General features: G+C 53.3%; 1 protein-coding gene across 5 annotated transcripts in view; it reads left to right on the forward strand.

Moving 5' to 3' along the window:
• The first annotated feature begins 1,783 nt into the window (after positions 1–1,783).
• NADSYN1 (NAD synthetase 1) overlaps positions 1,784–23,287 on the forward strand; it is a 68,884-nt gene continuing 47,380 nt past the window's right edge. For 3 of the 5 annotated variants that reach the window (XR_004404999.2, XM_032977968.2, XM_032977969.2), the window contains exons 1-8: positions 1,784–2,479; positions 6,438–6,498; positions 8,597–8,713; positions 11,615–11,668; positions 12,830–12,919; positions 16,683–16,734; positions 20,095–20,183; positions 21,379–21,496. Coding sequence is in view for 4 of the 5 variants with exons in the window: in XM_032977968.2 (XP_032833859.2) it covers positions 2,395–2,479; positions 6,438–6,498; positions 8,597–8,713; positions 11,615–11,668; positions 12,830–12,919; positions 16,683–16,734; positions 20,095–20,183; positions 21,379–21,496 (666 nt within the window). In the remaining variant the exon portion in view is untranslated. Of the gene's footprint in view, positions 2,480–6,437; positions 6,499–8,596; positions 8,726–11,614; positions 11,669–12,829; positions 12,920–16,682; positions 16,735–20,094; positions 20,184–21,378; positions 21,497–23,287 lie in introns of those variants that run through there. The other 2 variants (XM_032977970.2, XM_032977971.2) reach the window with 2 other exon arrangements.

Consider the following 23,287-nt stretch of genomic DNA (forward strand, 5'->3'; position numbering starts at 1 on the left):
AGTAGGAGGGTAGGGGTGAATAGGAGGGTGGGGGTGAGTAGGTGGGTAGGGGTGAGTAGGAGGGTGGGGGTGAGTAGGTGGGTGGGGGTGAGTAGGAGGGTAGGGGTGAGTAGGAGGGTGGGGGTGAGTCGGAGGGTGGGGGTGAGTAGGTGGGTGGGGGTGAGTAAGAGGGTGGGGGTGAGTAGGTGGGTAGGGGTGACTAGGAGGGTAGGGGTGAGTAGGAGGGTGGGGGTGAGTAGGAGGGTGGGGGTGAGTAGGAGGGTGGGGGTGAGTAGGTGGGTGGGGGTGAGTAGGAGGGTGGGGTTGGAGGGTGGGGTTAGAGGGTGGGGGGTGAGTAGGTGGGTGGGGGTGAGTATGTGGATGGGGGTGAGTAGGTGGGTAGGGGTGAGTAGGAGGTTGGGGGTGAGTAGGTGGGTAGGGGTGAGTAGGAGGGTAGGGGTGAGTAGGAGGGTGGGGGTGAGTAGGTTGGTGGGGGTGAGTAGGTGGGTAGGGGTGAGTAGGTGGGTGGGGGTGAGTATGTCGGTAGCGGTGAGTAGGTGGGTGGGGGTGAGTAGGTGGGTGGGGGTGAGTAGGAGGGTGGGGGTGAGTAGGAGGGTGGGCGTGAGTAGGTGGGTGTGGGTGAGTAGGAGGGTAGAGGTGAGTAGGAGGGTGGGGGTGAGTAGGTGGGTAGGGGTGAGTAGGAGGGTGGGGGTGAGTAGGTGGGTGGGGTTGAGTAGGTGGGTTGTGGTGAGTACGTGGGTAGGGGTGAGTAGGAGGGTGGGGGTGAGTAGGTGGGTGGGGGTGAGTAGGAGGGTAGGGGTGAGTAGGTGGGTGGGGGTGAGTAGGAGGGTGGGGGTGAGTAAGTGGGTGGGGTCAGAGGGTGGGGGTGAGTAGGTGGGTAGGGGTGAGTTGGAGGGTAGGGGTGAGTAGGTAGGGTGGGGGTGAGGAGGAGGGTGGGGGGGAGTAGGAGGGTGGGGGTGAGTAGGTGGGTGGGGGTGAGTAGGAGGGTGGGGGTGAGTTGGAGGGTGGGGGTGAGTAGGTGGGTGGGGGTGAGTAGGAGGGTGGGGGTGAGTAGGAGGGTGGGGGTGAGTAGGTGGGTGGGGGTGAGTAGGAGGGTGGGGTGAGTAGGTGGCCTGGGGTGAGTAGGAGGGTGGGGGTGAGTAGGAGGGTGGGGGTGAGTAGGAGGGTGGGGGTGAGTAGGTGGGTGGGGGTGAGTAGGTGGGTGGGGGTGAGTAGGAGGGTGGGGGTGAGTAGGAGGGTGGGGGTGAGTAGGAGGGTGGGGGTGAGTAGGTGGGTGGGGGTGAGTAGGAGGGTGGGGGTGAGTAGGTGGGTGGGGGTGAGTAGGAGGGTGGGGGTGAGTTGGAGGGTGGGGTTAGAGGGTGGGGGTGTGGAGGAGGGTGGGGGTGAGCAGGAGGGTGGGGGTGAGTAGGTGGGTGGGGTCAGAGAGTGGGGGTGAGTAGGTGGGTAGGGGTGAGTTGGAGGGTAGGGGTGAGTAGGAGGGTGGGGGTGAGTAGGTGGGTGGGGCTCGAGGGTGGGGGTGAGTAGGAGTGTGGGGGTGAGTAGGTGGGTAGGGGTGAGTAGGAGGGTGGGGGTGAGTAGGAGGGTGGGGGTGAGTAGGAGGGTGGGGGTGAGTAGGAGGGTGGGGGTGAGTAGGAGGGTGGGGGTGAGTAGGAGGGTGGGGGTGAGTAGGAGGGTGGGGGTGAGTAGGAGGGTGGGGGTGAGTAGGTGGGTGGGGGTGAGTAGGTGGGTGGGGCTAGAGGGTGGGGGACGTCATCACACAGCGACGCTGTGTGATGACGTCTGAGGCGAGACGGGAAAGGCGGTAGAGTGAGGGGAGAGAGTGAGTGGTGGTGAGTGTGTGGTGAGTTGGTGGTGAGTTGGTGGTGAGTGAGTGAGTGGTGAGTGAGTGGTGAGTTGGTGGTGAGTGAGTGGTGAGTGAGTGGTGGTGAGTGAGTGAGTGGTGAGTTGGTGGTGAGTGAGTGGTGAGTGAGTGGTGAGTGAGTGAGTGGTGGTGGTGAGTGAGTGAGTGGTGAGTTGGTGGTGAGTGAGTGGTGAGTTGGTGGTGAGTTGGTGGTGAGTGAGTGGTGGTGAGTTGGTGGTGAGTTGGTGGTGAGTGAGTGGTGGTGAGTTGGTGGTGAGTTGGTGGTGAGTGAGTGGTGAGGTGGTGGTGAGTGGTGAGTTGGTGGTGAGTTGGTGGTGAGTGAGTGGTGAGTTGGTGGTGAGTGAGTGGTGAGTTGGTGGTGAGTTGGTGGTGAGTGAGTGGTGAGTTGGTGGTGAGTGGTGGTGAGTGAGTGAGTGGTGAGTTGGTGGTGAGTGGTGAGTGAGTGGTGAGTTGGTGGTGAGTTGGTGGTGAGTTGGTGGTGAGTTGGTGGTGAGTGGTGAGTGAGTGGTGAGTTGGTGGTGAGTGAGAGGGCCATGGGCCGCAAGGTGACGCTGGCGAGCTGTGCGCTCTCGCAATGGGCGCTCGACTTCCAGGGCAACACGGAGCGCGTGCTCACCAGTAAGATTCCTCACCACTCCTCACCACTCACTCCTCACCGCTACCTCATCACCAGTGAGACTCCTCACCAGTGAGACTCCTCACCAGTGAGACTCCTCACGACTCCTCACCACTCCTCACCACTCACTGCTCACCGCTACCTCATCACCAGTGAGTCTCCTCACCAGTGAGATTCCTCACCACTCCTCACCACTCACTCCTCACCGCTACCTCATCACCAGTGAGACTCCTCACCAGTGAGATTCCTCACCACTCCTCACCAGTGAGACTCCTCACCACTCATCACCAATTACTCCTCACCACTCATCACCACTCACCACTCATCACCAATCACTCCTCACCACTCATCACCACTCATCACCAATTACTCCTCACCACTCATCACCACTCCTCACCAATCTCTTTACCACTCCCTCACCAATCACTCTTCACTACGCCCTTCTCACCACGCCCTCCTCACCACTCCTCACCAATGACTAATTATCGCTCCCTCATCACCAATCACTCCTCACCACTTCTTACGACTCCTCACCAATCTCTCCGGTTAACGCCACAGTGGCTGAGATGTTGACTACCTCGCCTGGTGTACAGGAGGTCGTGGGTTCAATCCCAACCCCTGACGATGCCTGCTGCTGCTGTAGATTTGGAGTTTGCTCCTCTCGACATCATAGTGGCTGAGATGTTGACTACCTCGCCTGGTATACAGGAGGTCGTGGATTCAATCCCAACCCCTGACGATGCCTGCTGCCTGCTGCTGCTGTAGATTTGGAGTTTGCTCCTCTCATCATCACAGTGGCTGAGATGTTGACTACTTCGCCTGGTGTACAGGAGGTCGTGGGTTCGACCACGACTCAGACGCCTGCTGCTGCTGTAGATTTGGAGTTTGCTCCTCTCAACATCACAGTGGCTGAGATGTTGACAACCTCGCCTGGTATACAGGAGGTCGTGGATTCAATCCCAACCCCTGACGATGCCTGCTGCTGTAGATTTGGAGTTTGCTCCTCTCATCATCACAGTGGCTGAGATGTTGACTACTTCGCCTGGTGTACAGGAGGTCGTGGGTTCAACCACGACTCAGACGCCTGCTGCTGCTGTAGATTTGGAGTTTTCGTGTCTCTCTCTAACCCATGGTCGCGTGGATTTTTCTCCGGGCCCTCGGCTCCGTGTTTCAAATCAACGTCGCGAGCTTAGAGAATTTGGTTGCTGCTATAAATGTCGACGTGTTGACGATGAGCCACTTTTTTCTCATTGGTTCTTTCGGTAGAAGTTATTTATTTCTACCTACGAAAGCTTCAAATCAAGATTAATGATGAGCCACTTTGTTGAGCTGTCATTTGTGATATAGCCAGGATCGCTTTTGACAAAGAGCTACACAGCTCAGTGAGGCCTTACCTGGTCAAATAAAAATTAGTTTTAGTGAACCTAAATCGCGCAAATTAGACGCAATCAAGGAAATGTGGTTATAGGAAGCACGCAATCTTACGTCTGCACATTTCAACGGTTACAATAACACATTTACAATACTTCCATCCGTTTATTAGAGATGGTGACAGCCTATTTAAGGAAAGAAAATGAAAAAATTAAGTAAAACAACAGCTATTTGAAACACGTTAGTGAGACACTTGAGTGTGGCTACAACGTGCTAGGGCTGGTGGAGAGTGGCACGCCAGGAGATGCCGACTGATGATGCTGCTGCCCGTCCATGCGGTGGTTGTGGTTAGTACAGGGACTCCTCTACTTACCAACGAGATAGGTTCCGGAGGTTTGTTCGCAAGTCGATTTGTACGCAAGTTCAACTTTACTCCTGTCGATTCCAAACGTGTTGTACGGCATCTACACTAAATACTTCAAAAGCCGTACAATCTACTGTAGGTGTAGATGCCACTGGTTCTTCATGTTCTGTAGATGTAGATGCCACTGGTTCTTCATGTTCTGTAGATGTAGATGCCACTGGTTCTTCACGTTCTGTAGATGTAGATGCCACTGGTTCTTCACGTTCTGTCAACGTAGATGCCACTGGTTCTTCACGTTCTGTAGATGTAGATGCCACTGGTTCTTCACGTTCTGTCAACGTAGATGCCACTGGTTCTTCACGTTCTGTAGATGCCACTGGTTCTTTACGTTCTGTAGATGTAGATGCCACTGGTTCTTCACGTTCTGTAGATGTAGTTGCCACTGGTTCTTCATGTTCTGTAGATGTAGATGCCACTGGTTCTTCACGTTCTGTAGATGTAAATGCCACAGGTTCTTCACGTTCTGTAGATGTAGATGCCACTGGTTCTTCACATTCTGTAGATGGAGATGCCACTGGTTCTTCACGTTCTGTAGATGTAGATGCCACTAGTTCTTCATGTTCTGTAGATGTAGAGGCCACTGGTTCTTCACGTTTTGTCGATGCAGATGCCACTGGTTCTTCATGTTCTGTCAACGTAGATTCCACTGGTTCTTCACGTTCTGTAGATGTAGATGCCACTGGTTCTTCACGTTCTGTAGATGTAGATGCCACTGGTTCTTCACGTTCTGTAGATGTAGATGCCACTGGTTCTTCACGTTCTGTAGATGTAGATGCCACAGGTTCTTCATGTTCTGCAGATGTAGATGCCACAGGTTTTCACGTTCTGTAGATGTAGATGCCACTGGTTCTTCACGTTCTGTAGATGTAGATGCCACTAGTTCTTCATGTTCTGTAGATGTAGAGGCCACTGGTTCTTCACGTTTTGTTGATGCAGATGCCACTGGTTCTTCACGTTTTGTCAACGTAGATGCCACTGGTTCTTCACGTTCTGTAGATGTAGATGCCACTGGTTCTTCACGTTCTGTAGATGTAGATGCCGCTGGTTCTTCACGTTCTGTCAGCGTAGATGCCACTGGTTCTTCACGTTATGTCAACGTAGATGCCACTGGTTCTTCACGTTCTGTAGATGTAGATGCCACTGGTTCTTCACGTTCTGCAGATGTAGATGCCACTGGTTCTTCACGTTCTGTAGATGTAGATGCCACTGGTTCTTCACGTTCTGTAGATGTAGATGCCACTGGTTCTTCACGTTCTGCAAATGTAGATGCCACTGGTTCTTCACGTTAAGGAGATGTAGATGCCACTGGTTCTTCACGTTCTGCAGATGCAGATGCCACTGGTTCTTCACGTTCTGCAGATGTAGATGCCACTGGTTCTTCACGTTCTGCAGATGTAGATGCCACTAGTTCTTCACGTTCTGTAGATGTAGATGCCACTGGTTCTTCACGTTCTGTAGATGTAGATGCCACTGGTTCTTCACGTTCTGTAGATGTAGATGCCACAGGTTCTTCACGTTCTGTAGATGTAGATGCCACTGGTTCTTCACGTTCTGTAGATGCCACTGGTTCTTCACGTTCTGTAGATGTAGATGCCACTGGTTCTTCACGTTCTGTAGATGTATATTCCACTGGTTCTTCACGTTCTGTAGATGTAGATGCCACAGAGCAGCAGACCATGCATGGTCTGCTGCTCTTTCCCACCTGATTTTGGACGCTTGTGTTGCACCCGAAACGTCGTGATTTATTTTATTTTCAACCTATGTGACTTTACCGAAAGAACCAAAGAGTATGGATCTTTGCCTTTGTTTTTTTGTGATGGGGATCGATAGTGCAGTGGTTTGTGCGCTGCGCTACCGACACCTGGATACCTGAGTTTGATTTCCGGTTCATGGCCACCAAAACCAGTGATGATTATCTGAACTGTTCCTGGGCCTCTCCCTAGGTCGACTCAGCCTAAAATTAGTACCTGGTGTGGAGTGTAAACATCGCCACTGGGGATGCAAAGGCAGCCGGGCATGGTGCTAGCCACGCACCCCCTCGTGTGCAGTGTCGGCCGTCATCGGCGCTACTCGCTAACAGCACTTGCCCCAACAGTCTGTTACAGGCTATACGGGGGATATTTGTGTTGTGCTCTATATCTGTGTGTCTGTCTGTGTGCTGTCAGGCATTGAGGCTGCCAAGGCCAAGGGAGCTCGCTATCGTCTGGGATCAGAGTTGGAAATTTGGTAATTATCCGCATGATTCCCCTGCTTTAACCCAGTTAAGCTAAACTATAAATGCAACAATTTTTTTTTTCCTTACGAGGTAAGGCTCAATGAGCTGTGTAGCTGCTTATCAGAAGTGGCCTGGCTATCGCAAATGATAGCCCAACAAAAAGTGGCTTATCACGTGGCAATTTATATCGGCCACATACTTGGAATGCCTGACGTTGATTCTGAATGTGGAGGGGAAAACCGGTGGACCTGAAAAAAAGTCCACACGAACCACGGGGAGAGAGAGAGAAACACGCAAACTCCAAATTTTACAGCAGGTGTCAGGGTCGGGATCGAACCACGACGTCCTCCACATACGAGGCGAGGTAGTTACCATCTCCTGGCAACCGCGGCACCCCAAAGCCTCGCTGAGTCTCAAGACTCATTTTGAGGAGGGTCCTGCAAAGTTTTACGCAGTCGGTTGGGGAAGCGATGTTGCTGCTGCTACTGCTGTTTCGTGATCCTGATGGATTTAACTGGGCAGGGTATTCCTCAGCGTTGTTGGGAATGTGGTTTTGGCCGATAGCAGTTGCACTGTGAGTGTTGGTTTAGCTACGGGGAGGAGGAAACCGGAGAAGCCGGAGGGAACCCCACACAGAGAAGGGGGGAGATCATACAGACTCACGGTAGAGAAGGCACCCGAATCGGGAAATCAACCCATGGGTTCTCACTGCAGCCCTGTGTTGACTGTAGTGACTGTAGTGACTACGGCTGTGTGTGTGGTTCGATCCCGACCCTGACACCTGCTGTGTGTTATCTGTAGTGACTACGGCTGTGTGTGTTATCTGTAGTGACTACGGCTGTGTGTGTTGTCTGTAGTGACTACGGCTGTGTGTGTTGCCTGTAGTGACCACAGCTATGTGTTGTCTGTAGTGACCACGGCTGTGTGTGTTGTCTATAGTGACTATGGCTGTGTGTGTTGCCTGTAGTGACCACAGCTGTGTGTTATCTGTAGTGACTACGGCTGTGTGTGTTATCTGTAGTGACTACGGCTGTGTGTGTTGTCTGTAGTGACTACGGCTGTGTGTGTTGTCTGTAGTGACTACGGCTTTGTGTGTTGTCTGTAGCGACTACGGCTGTGTGTATTGTCTATAGTGACTATGGCTGTGTGTGTTGTCTGTAGTGCCCACGGCTGTGTGTGTTGTCTGTAGTGACTATGGCTGTGTGTGTTGCCTGTAGTGACCACAGCTGTGTGTTGTCTGTAGTGACCACGGCTGTGTGTGTTGTCTGTAGTGACTATGGCTGTGTGTGTTGTCTGTAGTGACTACGGCTGTGTGTGTTGTCTGTAGTGGCTACGGCTGTGTGTGTTGTCTGTAGTGACTACGGCTGTGTGTGTTGTCTATAGTGACTACGGCTGTTTGTGTTGTCTGTAGTGACTACGGCTGTGTGTGTTGTCTGTAGTGACCACGGCTGTGCGTGTTGTCTGTAGTGACTATGGCTGTGTGTGTTGTCTGTAGTGACCACGGCTGTGTGTGTTGTCTGTAGTGACTATGGCTGTGTGTGTTGTCTGTAGTGACCACGGCTGTGCGTGTTGTCTGTAGTGACTACGGCTGTGTGTGTTGTCTGTAGTGACTACGGCTGTGTGTGTTGTTTGTAGTGACTATGGCTGTGTGTGTTATCTGTAGTGACTACGGCTGTGTGTGTTGTCTGTAGTGACTACGGCTGTGTGTGTTGTCTGTAGTGACTACGGCTGTGTGTGTTGCCTGTAGTGACCAGAGCTGTGTGTGTTGTCTGTAGTGACTGGCTGTGTGTGTTATCTGTAGCGACTACGGCTGTGTGTGTTATCTGTAGTGACTACGGCTGCGTGTGTTGTCTGAAGTGACTACGGCTGTGTGTGTTGTCTGTAGTGGCTACGGCTGTGTGTGTTGTCTGTAGTGACCACGGCTGTGCGTGTTGTCTGTAGTGACTACGGCTGTGTGTGTTGTCTGTAGTGACTACGGCTGTGTGTGTTATCTGTAGTGACTACGGCTGTGTGTGTTGTCTGTAGTTACTACTGCTGTGAGTGTTGTCTGTAGTGACTATGGCTGTGTGTGTTGTCTGTAGTGACTACGGCTGCGTGTGTTGTCTGTAGTGGCTACGGCTGTGCGGATCACTTTCTGGAGGGCGACACACTACTGCACTCGTGGGAGGCCTTGGGGCAGCTGCTGGTGGCGCCGGCCACGAGCGACATCATCTGTGACGTGGGCATGTGAGGCCGCGAGTGCGGACACACACACATACACACACACACAACACATACACACACAACCCATACACACACACAACCCATACACACACACAACCCATACACACACACACACAACCCATACACACACACACAACCCATACACACACACACACACAACACATACACACAACACTTACACACACACACACAACCCACACACACACACACAACCCATACACACACACACAACACATACACACACAACACATACACACACACACACGCGACCCTGACACACACACAACCCATACACACACACGCAACACATATACACACACACAACCCATACACACACACACGCGACCCTGACACACACACACAACCCATACACACACACACACAACAACAACCGCCATTACCACTGAGTGGCGGTGACGTCACCACGACGCTTGTGCCAGGCTATGTGCACCCTGAGGCCACGTGAAGTGTCGAACGCCCGCTGGCAGGAGGTCACGGGGCAGACCCAGGTGCCACGGGTCGACTGACTGAGATGACCTGCTGATGCACCACCTGTGCCCCCTATTGTGCCAACCTGCTGTGCATTAGCCACCCGGCGCTCCGCTTGCTGTTGTGAGCGTCGTTCCTCCGCCCTCCGTTGTTGTTGGAGGGCGACTGCCTCCAACTGCCCAGTAGCGTCCTTCACGATCCTCCTCCACAGAGGCCGATCTTGACACCGCTGGTACCAGTCATCGGCAAGTCCACTCAGCTCCACGTCCTTCTGTACCACATCACTCCATCTCTTCTCTAGCACAACCCATACACACGCGACCCTGACACACACACACACAACAACAACAACAACCGCCATTCGCCACTAAGTGGCGGTGACGTCACCACGGCGCTTGTGCCAGGCTTTGTGCACATTAAGGTCACGTGAAGTGTCGAACGCCCGCTGGCAGGAGGTCACGGGACAGACCCAGGTGCCATGGATTGCTGACTGAGATGACTGGCTGATGCGCCACCTGTGCCCCCTACTGTGCCAACCTGCTGTGCTTTAGCCACCCGGCGCTTCGCTCGTTGTGAGCGTCGCTCCTCTGCCCTCCATTGTTGCTGGATGGCGACTGCCTCAAATTGCCCAGTAGCGTCCTTCACGAGCCTCCTCCACAGAGGCCGATTTTGACACCGCTGGTACCAGTCATCGGCAAGTACACTCAGCTCAACATTCTGCTGTACCACATCGCTCCATGTCTTCTCTAGCCCATGTCGCGCCTGTTTAGCCCCCTCTATCCAGCCGAACAAAAGTTGTTGAGGCATGCGGTGGCCAAGCATGCAGGCTACATGACCCAGATGTCCAGATCTTTCAAGGTTTTGTGAGCTACTCGCACAATCCAACCTGGTTAAACCCAGGATGGATCATAGGCAGGCCAGGCAGCCTCTAAATGTTTATAATCGGTGAAAATGTTCCATTAGGGGAGTCCACGTTTCACAAGCATAGAGAAGGAACGGAATGACTGGCCGAGAAAACCTGAAGCTTTGTGTGGAGCAACAGGCCAGGTAGCTTCCACACAGCGTTATGCAGCCGATTAAAAGATAATGCCGCTCAGCTGATTCAGAGTAAGACCTCTGCTGTTAAACCGGAGCCAAACATGAGCACACTGCCCAGTAATGGAAAACGCTCCACTCTCTCCAATACTGCCCCATCACCAATTGGGAGCTGAGGGGGTGGAGTGTTTCATGGCACAAAATACCCAGGCAGGTGCTTAGGTTTGGCAGGGCTGATGGTAAGGCCCCATTTCTTAGTGGCAAGCTCCAGGATCAGCAGCAGCGCCTCCAACTCCTCCTCTTAGTTAGCAATTACCAGATCATAGGCGTACATAACATGGTTGACCAATAGGGAGCCATCCCTTAACCGCACCCAGGCATCGATCAGCCTCCCAATGTATCTGTACCAGATCTAAATTCCACTGGTACACCCATCAAAGGTTTCACCAACTACGTGGTTGAAATCGATGTTAAATAATGTGGGAGCCAGAGGACATCCCTGTCGCATCCCAAGGTTAACAGGAAATGGCTCCGACACCTGGCCACGTAGTTTTACCCGGGCCTGCCATCATTATGAAGGTCCTTAATGATTGTGAGCAGAGTCAGGGACTCCGAAAGCACCAAGAACAACCCATAGCTCAGCCGACTGATGCTATCATAGGCCTTGACCAGATCAATGAAACAGAGGTGTAGGTCCTTTTGGAATTCCCTACACCTCTGCTGTAGCAGACAGACAGAAACTATGACATATGTGCAGGACCGCCCTCTCCTGAAACCGCATTAGGGCTCCGCAAGCCTCTCCTCAGCGTGCCTGGCAAGGCGATGTTAAGTAAAACAAATGCGAAGTATTCGGGAGACATCAACATTAAATATTGACAAGCTTTGCAGCCAGTCGCTCTCAAAACGAACATGAAAGGGGCGCGAGGGCTGCTGAATCTCCACTGAAGGGAGCGCTCCGATTGGCCGAAATTTGCGGCTCCGTGTGATATTGTAAAACAGAATTTATTCGAAACATGTATCTTTTAATAAACACGATCGGGAGAGGACCCTACGGGTAGGCAGATCGTTCATTGAAATATCGTTAATCAATGGCATCGTAAACCGAGGGACTGTCGTATTTTCCCCGGGAACGTCCTCGGCAAAAGGAAGTGGATTCTTGATGGATTGTTGGGTTCACCTCCGACGTCGCGTTGTGGTAGACTGGGAGCGTGACGGGACGCACGCACGCTCACGCACGCACGCGCACACACACGGACGCACCCATGTGCACGTACACACACGCACGTACACGCACGTACACACACGCACGCGAGTTGTGTACCCGCAGAGTCATGCTGTAGGGAGCTGTGTGGTGAGTTTCTGCCTTATCCACATTACCAGGCCGGTGATGCACAAGAACGTGCGCTACAACTGCCGCGTCATCTTCCTTAACCGGTGAGGCCACGCGTGTGCATGTGTGAGGCCACACGTGTGCATGTGTGAGTCCGTGTGTGTGCATGTGTGAGTCCGTGTGTGTGCGTGTGTGAGTCCGTGTGTGAGTCCGTGTGTGTGCATGTGTGAGTCCGTGTGTGAGTCCCTGTGTGAGTCCCTGTGTGGGCGTGTGTGAGTCTGTGTGTGAGTCCGTGTGTGTGCATGTGTGAGTCCGTGTGTGAGTCCCTGTGTGAGTCCCTGTGTGGGCTTGTGTGAGTCTGTGTGTGAGTCCGTATGTGTGCGTGTGTGTGTGAGTCCCTGTATGAGTCCGTGTGTGTGCATGTGTGAGTCCGTGTGTGAGTCCCTGTGTGAGTCCGTGTGTGTGCGAGTGAGTTTATGGTCGTGTAGTGGTTAGCGCTACGCTACGCTACAAACCCGGAGTCCCGAGTTCGATTCCCGCTCACGGCCAACACCAGTGACGATTATCTGAACTGGTCCTGGGCCTCCCCTAGGTCGACTCAGCCTCAAATGAGTACCTGGTGTGGTGTGTAAACATCGCCACTAGGGAGACAAAGGCGGCCGGGCGTGGTGCTGGCCACCCACCCCCTCGTGTGCCGCGTTGCCTTTCATAGGTGCTCGCGAACAGCTCTTGCCCTAACAGTCTGTTTAGGCTATACGGGGGATCTTTGTCTTTTTGGTGCGTGTGTGAGTCCGCGTGTGTGCGGGTGTGTGGGTGTGAGTCCGTGTGTGGGCGTGTGAGTCCGTGTGTGTGCGTGTGTGAGTCCGTGTGTGTGAGTCCGCGTGTGTGCGTTTGTGAGTCCGTGTGGGTGCGTGTGTGAGTCTGTGTGAGTCCGTGTGTGTGAGTCCGTGTGTGTGAGTCCGCGTGTGTGTGTGTGAGTCCGTGTGGGTGCGTGTGTGAGTCCGCGTGTGTGTGCGTGTGTGAGTCCGCGTGTGTGCGTGTGTGAGTCCGCGTGTGTGCGTGTGTGAGTCCGCGTGTGTGCGTGTGTGAGTCTGTGTGAGTCCGTGTGTGGGCGTGTGAGTCCGTGTGTGTGTGTGGGGAAGGTAGTCCAGCAGTTCGCGTGCTTTGATGACTATGTCTGATGAATTAATTAATCTTGAGCTGGAGTTGAACTCGGGTTGCAACGGAGCTGCCCGTGCCTGACTCTGACTCTCACTGCCACGCAGGAAGATTCTGCTGATCCGACCCAAGATGGTGCTGTGCAACCACGGCAATTACCGCGAGCTGCGCTGGTTCACTCCGTGGGCTCGCGAGCGGTGAGCCATGCCGACTCACACCATTGTCCTCGTCACCATCATCATTACCATCATCACCGTCAGCAACATCACCATCACCGTCGTCATCAGCAACGATGGTGATGATGTTGTGTGAGGGATTGATGTGAGTGGTTATTAACACTGTTGTGTGAGTGGTTAGTTACACTGTGGTGTGAGTGGTTAGTAACACTGTGGTGTGAGTGGTTAGTAACACTGTGGTGTGAGTGGTTAGTGACACTGTGCTGTGAGTGGTTAGTGACACTGTGGTGTGAGTGGTTAGTGACACTCTGGTGTGAGTGGTTAGTGACACTGTGCTGTGAGTGGTTAGTAACACTGTGCTGTGAGTGGTTAGTGACACTGTGGTGTGAGTGGTTAGTAACACTGTGGTGTGAGTGGTTAGTAACACTGTGGTGTGATTAGTTAGTAACACTGTGGTGTGAGTAGTTAGGGACACTGTGTTGTGAGTGGTTAGTAACGCTGTGGTGTGAGTGGTTAGTGACACTGTGGTGTGAGTGGTTAGTGACACTGTGGTGTGAGTGGTTAGTAACACTGTGGTGTGAGTGGTTAGTAACACTGTGGTGTGAGTGGTTAGTAACGCTGTGGTGTGAGTGGTTAGTAACACTGTGGTGTGAGTGGTTAGTAACACTGTGGTGTGAGTGGTTAGTAACGCTGTGGTGTGAGTGGTTAGTAACGCTGTGGTGTGAGTGGTTAGTAACGCTGTGGTGTGAGTGGTTAGTAACACTGTGGTGTGAGTGGTTAGTAACACTGTGGTGTGAGTGGTTAGTAACACTGTGGTGTGAGTGGTTAGTAACACTGTGGTGTGAGTGGTTAGTGACACTGTGCTGTGAGTGGTTAGTGACACTGTGGTGTGAGTGGTTAGTAACGCTGTGGTGTAATTGGTTTGTAACACTGTGGTGTGAGTGGTTAGTGACACTCTGGTGTGAGTGGTTAGTGACACTGTGCTGTGAGTGGTTAGTGACACTGTGGTGTGAGTGGTGAGTAACGCTGTGGTGTGAGTGGTTAGTAATGCTGTGGTGTGAGTGGTTAGTAACGCTGTAGTGTAAGTGGTTAGTAACACTGTGGTTTGAGTGGTTAGTAACACTGTGGTGTGAGTGGTTAGTAACACTGTGGTGTGAGTGGTTAGTAACACTGTGGTGTGAGTGGTTAGTAACACTGTGGTGTGAGTGGTTAGTAACGCTGTGGTGTGAGTGGTTAGTAACGCTGTGGTGTGAGTGGTTAGTAATGCTGTGGTGTGAGTGGTTAGTAACACTGTGGTGTGAGTGGTTAGTAACACTGTGGTGTGAGTGGTTAGTGACACTGTGGTGTGAGTGGTTAGTAACACTGTGGTGTGAGTGGTTAGTGACACTGTGGTATGAGTGTTTAGTAACGCTGTGGTGTTAGTGGTTAGTAACACTGTGGTGTGAGTGGTTAGTAACACTGTGCTGTGAGTGGTTAGTAACACTGTGGTGTGAGTGGTTAGTAACACTGTGGTGTAAGTGGTTAGTAACACTGTGGTGTGAGTGGTTAGTAACACTGTGGTGTGAGTGGTTAGTAACGCTGTAGTGTTAGTGGTTAGTAATGCTGTGGTGTGAGTGGTTAGTAACGCTGTGGTGTGAGTGGTTAGTAACACTGTGGTGTGAGTGGTTAGTGACGCTGTGGTGTGAGTGGTTAGTAACACTGTGGTGTGAGTGGTTAGTAACACTGTGGTGTGAGTGGTTAGTAACACTGTGGTGTGAGTGGTTAGTGACACTGTGGTGTGAGTGGTTAGTAACACTGTGGTGTGAGTGGTTAGTAACACTGTGGTGTGAGTGGTTAGTAACACTGTGGTGTGAGTGGTTAGTAACACTGTGGTGTGAGTGGTTAGTAACACTGTGGTGTGAGTGGTTAGTGACACTGTGCTGTGAGTGGTTAGTGACACTGTGGTGTGAGTGGTTAGTAACGCTGTGGTGTAATTGGTTTGTAACACTGTGGTGTGAGTGGTTAGTGACACTCTGGTGTGAGTGGTTAGTGACACTGTGCTGTGAGTGGTTAGTGACACTGGTGTGAGTGGTGAGTAACGCTGTGGTGTGAGTGGTTAGTAACCTTGTGGTGTGAGTGGTTAGTAACGCTGTAGTGTAAGTGGTTAGTAACGCTGTGGTGTGAGTGGTTAGTAACGCTGTAGTGTAAGTGGTTAGTAACGCTGTGGTGTGAGTGGTTAGTAACACTGTGGTGTGAGTGGTTAGTGACGCTGTGGTGTGAGTGGTTAGTAACACTGTGGTGTGAGTGGTTAGTAACACTGTGGTGTGAGTGGTTAGTAACACTGTGCTGTGAGTGGTTAGTGACACTGTGGTGTGAGTGGTTAGTAACACTGTGGTGTGAGTGGTTAGTAACACTGTGGTGTGAGTGGTTAGTAACGCTGTGGTGTGAGTGGTTAGTGACACTGTGGTGTGAGTGGTTAGTAATGCTGTGGTGTGAGTGGTTAGTAACGCTGTGGTGTGAGTGGTTAGTAACACTGTGGTGTGAGTGGTTAGTAACACTGTGGTGTGAGTGGTTAGTAACACTGTGGTGTGAGTGGTTAGTAACGCTGTGGTGTGAGTGGTTAGTAACGCTGTGGTGTGAGTGGTTAGTGACACTGGTGTGAGTGGTTAGTAACGCTGTGGTGTGAGTGGTTAGTAACGCTGTGGTGTGAGTGGTTAGTAACGCTGTGGTGTGAGTGGTTAGTAACGCTGTGGTGTGAGTGGTTAGTAACACTTTGGTGTGAGTAGTTAGTGACACTCTGGTGTGAGTGGTTAGTAACACTGTGGTGTGAGTGGTTAGTAACACTGTGGTGTGAGTGGTTAGTAACACTGTGGTGTGAGTGGTTAGTAACGCTGTGGTGTGAGTGGTTAGTAACGCTGTGGTGTGAGTGGTTAGTAACGCTGTGGTGTGAGTGGTTAGTAACGCTGTGGTGTGAGTGGTTAGTAACGCTGTGGTGTGAGTGGTTAGTAACGCTGTGGTGTGAGTGGTTAGTAGCACTGTGGTGTGAGTGGTTAGTAACACTGTGGTGTGAGTGGTTAGTAACACTGTGGTGTGAGTGGTTAGTAACGCTGTGGTGTGAGTGGTTAGTAACGCTGTGGTATGAGTGGTTAGTAACGCTGTGGTGTGAGTGGTTATTAACACTGTGGTGTGAGTGGTTAGTAACGCTGTGGTGTGAGTGGTTAGTGACACTGTGGTGTGAGTGGTTAGTGACACTGTGGTGTGAGTGGTTAGTGACACTGTGGTGTGAGTGGTTAGTGACACTGTGCTGTGAGTGGTTAGTGACACTGTGGTGTGAGTGGTTAGTAACACTGTGGTGTGAGTGGTTAGTAACGCTGTGGTGTGAGTGGTTAGTGACACTGTGGTGTAATTGGTTTGTAACACTGTGGTGTGAGTGGTTAGTGACACTGTGGTGTGAGTGGTTAGTAACGCTGTGGTGTGAGGGGTTAGTAACGCTGTGGTGTGAGTGGTTAGTAATGCTGTGGTATGAGTGGTTAGTAACACTGGTGTGAGTGGTTAGTAACGCTGTGGTGTGAGTGGTTAGTAACGCTGTGGTGTGAGTGGTTAGTAACGCTGTGGTGTGAGGGGTTAGTAACGCTGTGGTGTGAGTGGTTAGTAATGCTGTGGTATGAGTGGTTAGTAACACTGTGGTGTGAGTGGTTAGTAACACTGGTGTGAGTGGTTAGTAACGCTGTGGTGTGAGTGGTTAGTAACACTGTGGTGTGAGTGGTTAGTAACGCTGTGGTGTGCACTGCTGTGGTTCACGCAGGGAGGTAGAGGATCATTATCTGCCACGCATCATCCAGGAGATCACTGAGCAGGTAACCCATGGAGGGGCGGGGTGCCAGCATTGTCGTCTGCTGCGCCTACCTCGGTACTTTAGTGCTGCTGTCATGTTTGTGTGTCACTAGACGTGACACTAGTGGTAACACAGTGACACTTATGGTGACGCTAGCAGTGACACAGTGACACTCATGTTGACAATCACAGTGACACTCACAGTGACACGGTGACACTCACGGTGACACTCAACGGTGACACTCACGGTGACACTCACGGTGACACTCACAGTGACACTCACAGTGACACGGTGACACTCACGGTGACGCTAGCGGTGACACTCACGGTGACACTAGCGGTGACACTCATGGTGACACTAGCTGTGACACTAGCGGTGACACTCACGGTGACACTCACGGTGACACTCACGGTGACACTAGCGGTGACACTCACGGTGACACTCACGGTGACACTAGCGGTGACACTCACAGTGATACTCACGGTGACACTCACGGTGACACTCACAGTGACACTAGCGGTGACACTAGCGGTGACACTCACGGTGACACTAGCGGTGACACTCAGAGTGACACTCACGGTGACACTCACGGTGACACTAGCGGTGACACTCACTGTGACACTCACGGTGACACTCACGGTGACACTCACAGTGACACTCACAGTGACACTGTGACACTCACGGTGACGCTAGCGGTGACACTCACGGTGACACTAGCGGTGACACTCACAGTGATACTCACGGTGACACTCACGGTGACACTCACAGTGACACTAGCGGTGACACTAGCGGTGACACTCACGGTGACACTAGCGGTGACACTCAGAGTGACACTCACGGTGACACTCACGGTGACACTAGCGGTGACACTCACTGTGACACTCACGGTGACACTCACGGTGACACTAGCGGTGACACTCATGGTGACACTAGCTGTGACACTAGCGGTGACACTCACGGTGACACGGTGACACTCACGGTGACACTAGCGGTGACACTCACGGTGACACTCACGGTGACACTAGCGGTGACACTCACAGTGATACTCACGGTGACACTCACGGTGACACTCACAGTGACACTAGCGGTGACACTAGCGGTGACACTCACGGTGACACTAGCGGTGACACTCAGAGTGACACTCACGGTGACACTCACGGTGACACTAGCGGTGACACTCACTGTGACACTCACGGTGACACTCACGGTGACACTCACAGTGACACTCACAGTGACACTGTGACACTCACGGTGACGCTAGCGGTGACACTCACGGTGACACTAGCGGTGACACTCACAGTGATACTCACGGTGACACTCACGGTGACACTCACAGTGACACTAGCGGTGACACTAGCGGTGACACTCACGGTGACACTAGCGGTGACACTCAGAGTGACACTCACGGTGACACTCACGGTGACACTAGCGGTGACACTCACTGTGACACTCACGGTGACACTCACGGTGACACTCACAGTGACACTCACAGTGACACTGTGACACTCACGGTGACGCTAGCGGTGACACTCACGGTGACACTAGCGGTGACACTCATGGTGACACTAGCTGTGACACTAGCGGTGAGACTCACGGTGACACACACGGTGACACTCACGGTGACACTAGCGGTGACACTCACGGTGACACTCACGGTGACACTAGCGGTGACACTCACAGTGATACTCACGGTGACACTCACGGTGACACTCACAGTGACACTCACAGTGACACTAGCGGTGACACTAGCGGTGACACTCACGGTGACACTAGCGGTGACACTCAGAGTGACACTCACGGTGACACTCACGGTGACACTAGCGGTGACACTCACTGTGACACTCACTGTGACACTAGCGGTGACACTAGCGGTGACACTCACGATGACACTAGCGGTGACACTCACTGTGACACTAGCGGTGACACTCACGGTGACACTAGCGGTGACACTCACAGTGACACTCACGGTGACACTCACAGTGACACTCACAGTAACACTCACGGTGACACTAGCGGTGACACTCACGGTGACACTCACGGTGACACTCACAGTGACACTAGCGGTGACACTCACAGTGACACTCACGGTGACACTAGCGGTAACACTCACGGTGACACAGTGACACTAGCGGTGACACTCACGGTGACACTCACGGTGACACTCACGGTGACACTAGCGGTGACACTAGCGGTGACACTAGCGGTGACACTCACAGTGACACTAGCGGTGACACTCACGGTGACACTCACGGTGACACTCACGGTGACACTAGCGGTGACACTCACAGTGACACTCACGGTGACACTCACGGTGACACTCACGGTGACACTAGCGGTGACACTCACGGTGACACTCACGGTGACGCTAGCGGTGACACTCACAGTGACACTAGCGGTGACACTCACGGTGACACTAGCGGCGACACTCACGGTGACGCTAGCGGTGACACTCATAGTGACACTAGCGGTGACACTCACGGTGACACTCACGGTGACGCTAGCGGTGACACTCACAGTGACACTAGCGGTGACACTCACGGTGACACTAGCGGCTACACTCACGGTGACACTAGCGGCGACACTCACGGTGACACTCACGGTGACGCTAGCGGTGACACTCACAGTGACACTAGCGGTGACACGTTGACACTCACGGTGACACTAGTGGTGACACTCACGGTGACACTCGCGGTGACACTAGCGGTGACACTTGCGGTGACACTCACGGTGACACTCACGGTGACGCTAGCGGTGACACTCACGGTGACGCTAGCGGTGACGCTAGTGGTGACACTAGCGGTGACACGCACGGTGACACTAGCAGGTACACACATACTACACACCACACACACACTACACACCATACACACACCATACACACACCACACACACACACACCACACACACCACACACACCACACATACCACACACCATACACACACCATACACACACCACACACACACCACACACCACACACACACTGCACATCATACACACACCACACACACCAAACACACACATCATACACACACCACACACACCAAACACACACACACCACACACACACACCACACACACTACACACCACACACACCAAACACACACACCACACACACACACTACACACCACACACACCAAACACGCACAGCGCAACTTGCTATCGGCCAAAACCACATCCCCCAACAATGCTGACAAATCAACTGCAGAACCACCCGATCTGGATCACGCAGTGGCCGCAGTAACAGCAGCAGCAGCAGCGACATGCCCCCCCCTCCGCCTGCTGCGACTAAACCTAGCGTGAGCCTCTTGAGTGAGATTCTGGAGGCTCAGCCCGCCGGTGACGATCGTTCTCGGTGGCTGTGGGGTTTCACCGCGCCAGGTGACGGTGCCGATGGGTGACGCCGTGCTCGCCACGCTGGACACCTGCATTGGGAGCGAGAGCTGTGAGGAGCTCTGGGCCCCCCAAAGGTAGCAAAACAAAGGGGGGGGGAGGGGCGCGTTATCAGTGGTGGTGGTGGTGATGTCGGTAGTTGTGGTGGTCGTTGTGGTGGTGGTAGTGGTATTGGTGGTGGTGGCGGTGGTGGTGGTAGCGCTGTTGGTGGTGGTGGGAGTTGTGGTGGTGATACCGGTGGGAGTTGTGGTGGTGGTGGGAGTTGTGGTTGTGGTGGGAGTTGTGGTGGTGATATCGGTGGGAGTTGTGGTGGTGGTGGGAGTTGTGGTGGTGGTGGGAGTTGTGGTGGGAGTTGTGGTGGTGATATCGGTGGTTGTGGTGGTGGTGGGAGTTGTGTTGGTGGTAGTGGTATTGGTGGTGGTGAGGGTGGTGGTGGTAGCGCTGTTGGTGGTGGTGGGAGTTGTGGTGGTGATACCGGTGGGAGTTGTGGTGGTGGGAGTTGTGGTTGTGGTGGGAGTTGTGGTGGTGATATCGGTGGGAGTTGTGGTGGTGGTGGGAGTTGTGGTTGTGGTGGGAGTTGTGGTGGTGATATCGGTGGTTGTGGTGGTGGTGGGAGTTGTGGTGGTGGTAGTGGTATTGGTGGTGGTGAGGGTGGTGGTGGTAGCGCTGTTGGTGGTGGTGGGAGTTGTGGTGGTGGTGGGAGTTGTGGTTGTGGTGGAAGTTGTGGTGGTGATATCGGTGGGAGTTGTGGTGGTGGTGGGAGTTGTGGTTGTGGTGGGAGTTGTGGTGGTGATATCGGTGGTTGTGGTAGTGGTGGGAGTTGTGGTGGTGGTAGTGGTATTGGTGGTGGTGAGGGTGGTGGTGGTAGCGCTGTTGGTGGTGATGGGAGTTGTGGTGGTGATACCGGTGGGAGTTGTGGTGGTGGTGGGAATTGTGGTTGTGGTGGGAGTTTTGGTGATATCGGTGGGAGTTGTGGTGTTGGTGGTGGTTGTGGTGGTGGTTGTGGTGGTGGTGGGGGTTGTGGTGGTGGTGGTGGTGGTTGTGGTGGTGGTGGTGGTGGGAGTTGTGGTGGTGGTGGTTGTGGTGGTGGTGGTGGTGGGAGTTGTGGTGGTGGTGGTTGTGGTGGTGGTGGTGGTGGGAGTTGTGGTGGTGGTGGTTGTGGTGGTGGTGGTGGTGGGAGTTGTGGTGGTGGTGGTGGTGGGAGTTGTGGTGGTGGTGGTTGTGGTGGTGGTGGTGGGAGTTCTTGGTGGTGGTCCTGTGTGCGTGTTGCAGCCCGCACGTGGCTATGGGTCTGGACGGGGTGGAGATCTTCACCAACGGCTCCGGTAGTCACCACGAGCTGCGCAAGGCTCACGTGCGAGTCGACCTCGTGAGGTCGGCCACCACCAAGGTGGCAGACTTGCACCACACACTCACCGCACACACACCACACACTCACCACACTCACCGCAGACTCACCGCAGACTCACACCGCACACTCGCACCACAGACTCGCACCACAGACTCACCACAGACTCACCACACACTCACCACACACTCACACCACAGACTCACCACAGACTCGCCACACACTCACACCACAGACTCACCGCAGACTCACCACACACTCACCACAGACTCACACCACACACTCGCACCACAGACTCACACCACAGACTCACCACAGACTCACCACAGACTCGCCGCAGACTCACCACAGACTCACACCGCACACTCACCACAGACTCACCACAGACTCACACCGCACACTCACCACAGACTCACCACAGACTCACCACAGACTCACCACACACTCACCACAGACTTGCACCACAGACTCACTGCACACTCACCACACACTCACACCACAGACTCGCACCACAGACTCACCGCAGACTCACTGCACACTCACCACACACTCACCACACACTCACACCACAGACTCACCACACACTCACCATAGACTCACCGCAGACTCACCGCAGACTCACCACAGACTCACACCACACACTCACACCACAGACTCACACCACAGACTCACCGCAGACTCACACCACAGACTCACCGCAGACTCACCACACACTCACCACAGACTCACCACAGACTCACCACACACTCACCACAGATTCACACCACAGACTCACCACACACTCACCGCAGACTTACCACAGACACACCGCAGACTCTCACAGCAGACTCACACCACACACTCACACCACAGACTCACCACAGACTCACACCACACACTCACACCACAGACACACTGCAGACTCACCACAGACTCACCGCAGACTCACCACAGACTCACACCACACACTCACACCACAGACTCACCACAGACTCACCACAGACTCACATCACAGACTCACACCACAGACTCACCGCAGACTCACCGCAGACTCACTGCAGACTCACCACAGACTCACCGCAGACTCACCACAGACTCACTGCAGACCCACCACAGACTCACCACACCCTCACAGCAGACTCACTGCAGACTCACCACAGGCTCACCGCAGACTCACCACAGACTCACCACAGACTCACACCAGACTCACACCACAGACTCACACCGCAAACTCACCACAGACTCACCGCAGACTCTCACCACAGACTCGCACCGCAGACTCACACCACAGACACACACCACAGACTCACACCGCAGACTCAAACCACAGACTCACACAAGAGACTCACACCACAGACTTCACCGCAGACTCACCACAGACTCACCACAGACTCGCACCGCAGACCCACACCACAGACTCACCCCGCAGACTCACACCGCAGACTCACACCACACACTCGCCACAGACTCACACCACAGACTCACACTGCAGACTCACACCACAGACTCACACCGCAGACTCACACTACAGACTCCCACCACAGACTCACACCGCAGACTCACCACAATTCTATACAAAGGCATTGCCAATCTAATCATGAGCTGATCAACTTTTCTGCTGAGTTTTTCAGATTTACTCCAATCTACACCCGTCCTTGGACTGGCAAACAAGCTCGTTACTACTATAATGAGCCAATAATGTGGCAATAATGTGCGTGCGTGTGTCCCGCGTGACGTCACTCCACATGCCGCACCCCTCCACTCATTAATAATCATGAGCCGGTGACGTCACTCTACATGCCGCACCCCTCCACTCATTAATAATCGTGAGCCGGTGACGTCACTCCACATGCC

Source organism: Petromyzon marinus, chromosome 65 (assembly GCF_048934315.1).
Source record: "Petromyzon marinus isolate PM22_M1 ecotype Great Lakes invasive population chromosome 65, UKy_Petmar_22M1.pri1.0, whole genome shotgun sequence".
In the NCBI taxonomy this organism is placed as follows: domain Eukaryota; kingdom Metazoa; phylum Chordata; class Hyperoartia; order Petromyzontiformes; family Petromyzontidae; genus Petromyzon; species Petromyzon marinus.